The following is a 7,407-nucleotide window of genomic DNA, read 5'->3' on the forward strand; positions in this document are numbered from 1 at the left end:
TGTAATTGGTCCGATTTGACATGTACGTTGCATACCATTGAAATACATTGATGATATGAGGCATTCGAATGCAACACCATTATCAGCATCATCCACTGTCAAATCTAATGTCCTTACGACTGTATCGCTATTATCGTTGATTACTGATATCCAGTTGGTGTATCTAGAAGTCTGTATAATGGGATTGATCGTCATTGAGACTGTTCCGTGACTGCTCTCAGATGAACAACTCATATCTAACTCTGTCCAAGCGTCTACTGTAATGGGTCCAGCAGGAGAGCACATAGGGAAGGACGCACTGGGGAAGTATAACACTGAAAGTGTTACATTGGATGTGGCTACGATGGTGTTGCCTCCACCCTGTAGTGGGTAATTTACATTACACACATATTGATCAGTATCGGCCCTCTGCACATTGGTGATGGTAAAGTCTTGAACAACTGTTTGAGTATTCACACCTACCGATGTATCGAAGATGAATCGTCCGTTGTTGTTAAAAACAGTGAAATCACCCCATCTCAAAGTCTGTCCTGGATCTTCAGTTTTCCACTGAACAATGTGATCCGACTCGAGGTTAGTAGCGGTACACCTTATATCAACCTGCCCGCCCTCCTTACGATCGGCCTCTGGTGTTATGATCACCGCAGACACTGTTGGTTGAGCAGTGACAACCATCAGGAATCCGCCTGCATCAAGTGAACACCAAACACACACCAGCAAAACATACATCGAGATCCTTCCCTCCATCGTATTGAATCTGAGTTTATTAAGTTGCTATTAAATCATTCCTGGAGAAGACGGGTAAAGGATGGAAATGCATGAAGTTGAATGATCCCACGTTCACACACAGCTAAATGTATATAGTGATTTAATGTACATTTAACGATACATGGGTGTACTTCCTTATACTGAACACGACACGGCAATGAACTTCAACAATAACACAACCCTTGGTTTTCATTTTTACGGCAACAAGTTTAACAATTAGGGTCACAAGGTCGCAGTTCAACTGATTCTAGAAAATACCCCCAAACCAACAGAAAATGTGACGTATTTCTTGCCATGAATGTTATTATTAATATTAGTAGGATGGTTCAGAACAGAAGAATCAAGTCAAATAGTTTGACAATCGTTGCCCTTTTAAACCTTTATTTTACGGGTTTTTAGTCGCTTTGATATGTGAGAATTGGTTTGCCAAAGAACTTATTTAAATTCTTACTGATGGCTCTCAATAAATGTGATCCGTATTTGGGAGGGAAAACAAATTGTGACGTCATAGATTGCCCGTAGCGCGAAACTGATTTTGGAAAGTTTATTAACTGATTGTTCAGTTCTGTGTATAGATGTATCCAATCTGCAACGCCACCAACGGTGCCAACGGGGTCCCAATGTCCTTAATTGTCTATTTTCAATACAGAATGCACAACTTGATCGAGGAACACCGTTCATTTGGCCTCAACCAAAAGTTTAAAAGTCTGTTAAAATCTTTCAGTATTTTGTCAGAATAATTTTCCTAGCTCATACAAAGTCCTCGATCTCGTTTTAGTATAACAAAAAATATGAATGGATACTTTCGTTTTGTAGGAGGAATAATAAGTATACGTGTTGAGGCAATGAGGTCCGTTCTTTCCCGATTGAGATGACGTTTAAAATACACTTGTCATTAATTTATTCAAATCCAGCAGGTTCATTTATATAAAAAAAGTCTGATTGAAAACTGATTATCATTTAGGAATGCAAATTTATTCATATCAAGCAGGTTCATACATATTCATGATTTCCGATTACATTTATCTGACTCAAAATCTTGTTGCTTTTTTAAATTTATCAATATAAACCACAAGGGAAACTGACTGGGTAAATTTTAAAATGACTTTTGGGGTTAAACAAAGAATTGACTAGAGTGGGATTCGAACCAACGACCTCCGGCACGTTAATCCGGAGGTCGTTGGTTCGAATCCCACTCTAGTCAATTCTTTGTTCAACCCAAAAAACATTTTTAATATAAAAATAATGTGTTATTTTTGTACAGAAGTTTTAATTCAAAATGAATATTCACAAATCAGTAATCATAGCAAGCAGGTTTTTACAGTGTTGATGTAATCTGACTACAAAGAAAAATTCTTTTTTTTTGTTCTGACTTTGTGTACTTTTATGATCAACCCTAAAAACGTGACGTGAGAATATATTAAAGGGGCTGTGTAGTCTTGCTCATAAAAGGCGTGTGGCTGTACATGGAACTCACACACAGTTACTGTACGTGCACACTCCCTCCGTATCATATCTATTTGGGCATAAAGACACAGCCCCTTTAACCTTAACTTGCACCAATCACATTGATTCCATATTTAGCGTTACTGTAAAAACATACAATAACATAAACATAAGTTTGACAAATCTAACTTTTATGGACAATACTTTTTTTAATAATCATGAATGCATTTGCAAATATTTTACAACGAGTGTACACGCCTTTGAATCGTGTGGAATAAAACAAATTAATGAGTTTGTTTTGTATATTTAATTTGGATACGTTTAATTACATAATCGAGGTGTACTTGTATTTAAAAATAATATCAAAATCAATAACTATCGAATAGATCAATGATAGTTCATTATTGTTGTCAGTAATTTATTCATATATATGAGGTTCATTTATGAAATCCATAGAGGACAATAGAAATTGCTCTCTCTTCCAAAAATGGACGTGTGTATTGTAGTTTTTAGGAGGTGTTGTGTACAAAGTACTCTGCAATTATCTGATACTTTTGAGTGAGTGTCGTCTTGAATATTGTACCACTATGGTTTTTATGTACACTGCAACACCTGGGGTGTCAAATTGACACCCCAGTGTTTAGTCACATAACGATACCAAATAGAGAATCAAAGTAATCACCATAGGAGGTTAACGCCAATGTAAATGTTTTCACAGAAATAAGTGTTATTTAAACACCACATTGTGTAAAACATTGATTTCTTGTTTTCATCTTTATGTGACAACACCCACGGTGTAAATTTTAACACCGAGTTTGTGCACTGTAGGCCTATATGGTACTCATGTGTCTAATTGGTAATGTTCTGATACTGCTTCTCAGCTGGCACTCTGACCGCTTCATAGTAGGTGTTGGTGCTGCCCTCTGGACGAGCGTAGTCGTACTCAGGGCTGCCATTCTCTACTTCAACTGGTTGGTAGTAGGTATCTTGATTTGGAATTGTTTCTTTAGTCGTAGTGGGTTCCATGTAGACGCGATTCTTGTCCTCCGTTGGCTGCAGCTCCATGTAGGGATCAGGTTGGGTGACTTGAGGTTCTTTCTCAGAGGTGGGTCTTTTTATCAGACGGTTCTTTCTGACGTCACGAAGGATGAGAATGATGATTATGACAAAGAATGTAACAGCGAGGATTAAGACAACAATGAAAGCTACAATCCATGGAGTTGAAGATGGGGCCGCACCAGGCGAGCTTGGGCTAGACACAGTTGACGAGGTTGAAGTAACCTCGTTCTCTGTAGTTGGAGTAGGATTTCCAGTCGAAGGTCTCGTTGATCCTGCTGTAGATAATGTTGACGTGGATGATGTTGTGGGTTCTGTCGTGGGTATTGTCACGCTGTTCCTCACTGTAATTGGTCCGATTTGACAAGTACGTTTCATACCAGCGAAATACATTGATGATATGAAGCATTCGAATGCAACACCATTATCAGCACCATCCACTGTCAAATCTAATGTCCTTACGACTGTATCGCTATCATCGTTGATTACTGATGTCCAGTTGGTGGATCTAGAAGTCTGTATAGTGGGATTGATTGTCATTGTGACTGTTCCGTGACTGCTCTCAGATGAACACCTCATATAGAACTCTGTCCCAGCGTCTACTGTAATGGGTCCAGCAGGAGAGCACATAGGGAAGGACGCATTGGGGAAGTACAACACTGAAAGTGTTACATTGGATGTGGCTACGATGGTGTTGCCTCCAGTCGGTATTGGGTAAATGACATTACACACATATTCATCAGTATCGGCCCTCTGCACATTGGTGATGGTAAAGTCTTGAACAACTGTTTGAGTATTCACCCCCGATGTATCGAAGATGAATCGTCCATTCACGTTTTGATAAGTGGTCTCACCCCATCTCAGGGTCGTGTATGGGTCATCAGTCCTCCATTCCACGACATGATCCGTTTCGAGGTTTGTAGCGGTACACCTCATATCAACCTGCCCGCCCTCCTTACGATCAGCCGCTGGTGTTAAGATCTCTGCATACACTGTTGGTTGAGCAGTGACAACCATCAGGAATCCGCCCGCATCAAGTGAACACCAAACACACACCAACAAAACATACATCGAGATCTTTCCCTCCATCGTATTGAATCTTAGTTTATTAAGTTGCTTTTAAATCATTTCTGGAGAAGACGGGTAAAGGATGGAAATGCATGAAGTTGAATGATCCCACGTCCACACACAGCTCAATGTAATAGTGATTTAATGTACGTTTAACGGTACATGGTTGTACTTCCTTCTGAGCGTCACACGGCAATGAACTTCAACAATAACACAACTCTGGGTTTTCATTTTTACGGCAACAAGTTTAACAATAAGGGTCACAATGTCGCAGTTCAACTGATTCTGGAACATGCCCAAAACCAACAAATTAAATCACGTTGACCTCAACATAATTTCATCGTCATCATGTTAATAAAATGGTTTGAAACAGAATAATCAAGACAAACTATAGTTTAACAACTGTTGCCATTTTACATGTTCGATTTTACAGTCTTTCAGTCGCTTGGATATGTGAGAATTGGTTTGTCAAAGAACTTTATTTAAATTTTTACTGAGCGCTCTCAAAGAGTGTGATCCATGTTTGGACGAGGATCGTGGCGTCATAGATTTCCCAGGTCAGCACAAAACTGATTTGGAAAATGCCTGATAGATCAGTTCAGATGTAACCCATCAATAAATCACGAATACGCACCAACGGTGCCAATAGGGTCCTAAATCGTGTTTAATATTTGCCTTCTTTTTAAAGACACTGGGCACTTTTGGTAATTGTCAAAGACCAGTCTTCTCACGTGTATCTCAACATGCACAAATTAACAAACCTTCGAAAAAATTCGAACTCAATTGGTTGTCGAAGTTGCGAGATAATCATAAAAGAATAAACACCCTTGTCACACGAATTTGTGTGCTTTCAGATGCTTGATTTCGGTGACTCAAAATCTAATTCTGAGGTCTCGAAATCAAATTCAAATATTTAGTGGAAAATTACTTCTTTCTCGAAAGGTACGTTACTTAGAGGGAGCCGTTTCTCGCAATGTTTGTTACCAAGTAAGTTTTTATGCTAACAATTATTTTGAGTAATTACCAATAGTGCCCAGTGCTTTTAATACAGAAACATATTTTAGTAAACATTCTTCAGCAGTACTGAGTGTTATTAATTTAGCTGTCATTCAAAACGAACACAATGATCACACTAGACATACCGATTATGTAACCACTTAATACTCAGTACTTTCCCGAGTTCTGTGAACAAAATCACAGGCATAGTACTCAGGTGGGATTCGAACCCACGACCTTTGCAATCCTAGAGCAGTGTCATACCAACTAGACCACCGAGATTGCCCGGTAGCTAGAGACATGCCGTTCGAATCATAATGTGTAAAATAGCGGGCACTCCAACGAATTAATATAATAGGTTAAAGGCAGTGGACACTATTGGTAATTACTAAAAATAATTATTAGCGTAAAACCTTACTTATTAACGAGTAATGGGTAGAGGTTGATAGTATAAAACATTGTGAGAAACGGCTTCCTCTGAAGTAACAATTAGACATCCATGATATACCTGCACAACATAATGGTGTAGAAGATGCAACATTCTAGACGGACGAAATCACTAATACCAATGGAGTGATGGTGTATAACTATTGCAGATATATAATTTTTTTATTAGGCTAATCTTGTACCAAATACATGAGACTCTATCGTCAGCCAATTATTTTGTCATACAATTTCTCCAACACACTTTGTTGGAACGTTACAGAATTGGTAAGAAACAAAAATCGTGAAGATCACAGATTTACATAAAACTTACATGGTCTAATGATGATGATAGTAGAAAACATCCCTTGAAATATTTCTGTCAGAAATGTCATATTTGATCAGAAATCAATAATCTAACTTCGCGTTTGGAGTTTATCGCTCAGTGAGCGTTTTATTCGTTTTTATTTTTGCATCAATGCAATGCAAAATTTGCAATCGGTTTTTCACTATTCGTCAGTTTATGTATATGGTGGATTACATAAAGTGCTTACACTGCCAGCAAATGTTTTGTTAGCGAAAACCAATTCTGTAATGTTCCTTTAAAAATAATGACAACCTTTTCATTCTAATAAGTTTTTGTTTTATATTGTTTAAAAACAATATCCACAGAAAAACCTGCAGCGTTACACGTTATAAGTAAAGCTCTTTATAAAACAACCATTGCAAAAGCGTCACAAATGAAGAATGGGAAAAAATTACTGCAGCTTTTTTATTCTCCATACCAAAATGGAGGTGTATTCATACGTGCTACCATCTGCCACACCCATTGCCACACCCATTGCCACACCCACCGCCACACCCACCGCCACACCCATGCCACACCCAGAGCCATACACATTGTTACACCCTTTGGCACACCCACTACCACAACCTTTGCCACAGCCATTGCTACACCTAACCCCACATCATCGCCAATGGGTGTTCTCCAACGTTCTCCTAGTTTTCCCTTCACTATCTCCTTCAATGTAAATTCCTAACATCGTTGTGGTTGGAAACTTTGCTATTTTGGGGAATTGTTTTTTTCTACTGAGGATTTTAAGGTTTTGATAAACAACACTTTGCTGATGTAAACGCATCAAAAATTGAATAAACAGAACAAGGTAATGTCGCAAAAGACAAATTATACGTTACGATTAAAGTGCATGAACAGTTAATGTAAATTGTAATTAAATGCATCTTTAATTATTCGGAAACAATTGGTATCCAAGCAATATCTGCAAATGTTATGTTCAAATTTTGGACGATTTAATTTGAATTACATGTTCAATTTTTTATGTAAACGCATCCAGTTTAAAATTATATACAGAATATAAACTAACGTCGTAAAACCACAAGGTGTATACAGTTATGTTATAAATAAATTGTTTGCAAATGCATCATTACTTATTCAGAAATTTTTATTTTTTTTATTTATTTTAATTCTTCGGACAAAAAAAAAAAAGCAAAACAATAAAACAAGCACAGGCCGTCCAGGGAAGGGCAAAAGTCCAAAAACTGTCATCAAAAAAGATGTGCCCTCCCAGACCTAGCTCATAAATACACATTGCATGTATATACTATACACTAAACATTCTAAAATTGCAGTAA

The 7,407-nt window shown here is 37.8% G+C and overlaps 1 protein-coding gene and 1 non-coding gene across 2 annotated transcripts; both read right to left on the reverse strand.

Moving 5' to 3' along the window:
* Positions 1 to 3,063: 3,063 nt before the first annotated feature.
* Positions 3,064 to 4,287, reverse strand: LOC117297796 (mucin-5AC-like). The gene has a single exon (XM_033780943.1). It carries the CDS (start codon positions 4,285 to 4,287, stop codon positions 3,064 to 3,066), a length of 1,224 nt encoding a protein of 407 aa, XP_033636834.1.
* A 1,257-nt stretch (positions 4,288 to 5,544) lies between these two features.
* On the reverse strand, positions 5,545 to 5,616 carry Trnap-agg. Its single transcript has one exon. It is a non-coding gene; the product is annotated as a tRNA-Pro (tRNA).
* Positions 5,617 to 7,407: the final 1,791 nt, after the last annotated feature.

Source organism: Asterias rubens, chromosome 12, assembly GCF_902459465.1.
Source record: "Asterias rubens chromosome 12, eAstRub1.3, whole genome shotgun sequence".
In the NCBI taxonomy this organism is placed as follows: domain Eukaryota; kingdom Metazoa; phylum Echinodermata; class Asteroidea; order Forcipulatida; family Asteriidae; genus Asterias; species Asterias rubens.

Bases quoted from the DNA above. Each gene is read 5' to 3' on its own strand.
- LOC117297796 (XM_033780943.1), bottom strand. From the start codon at position 4,287: ATGGTTGTCACTGCTCAACCAACAGTGTATGCAGAGATCTTAACACCA.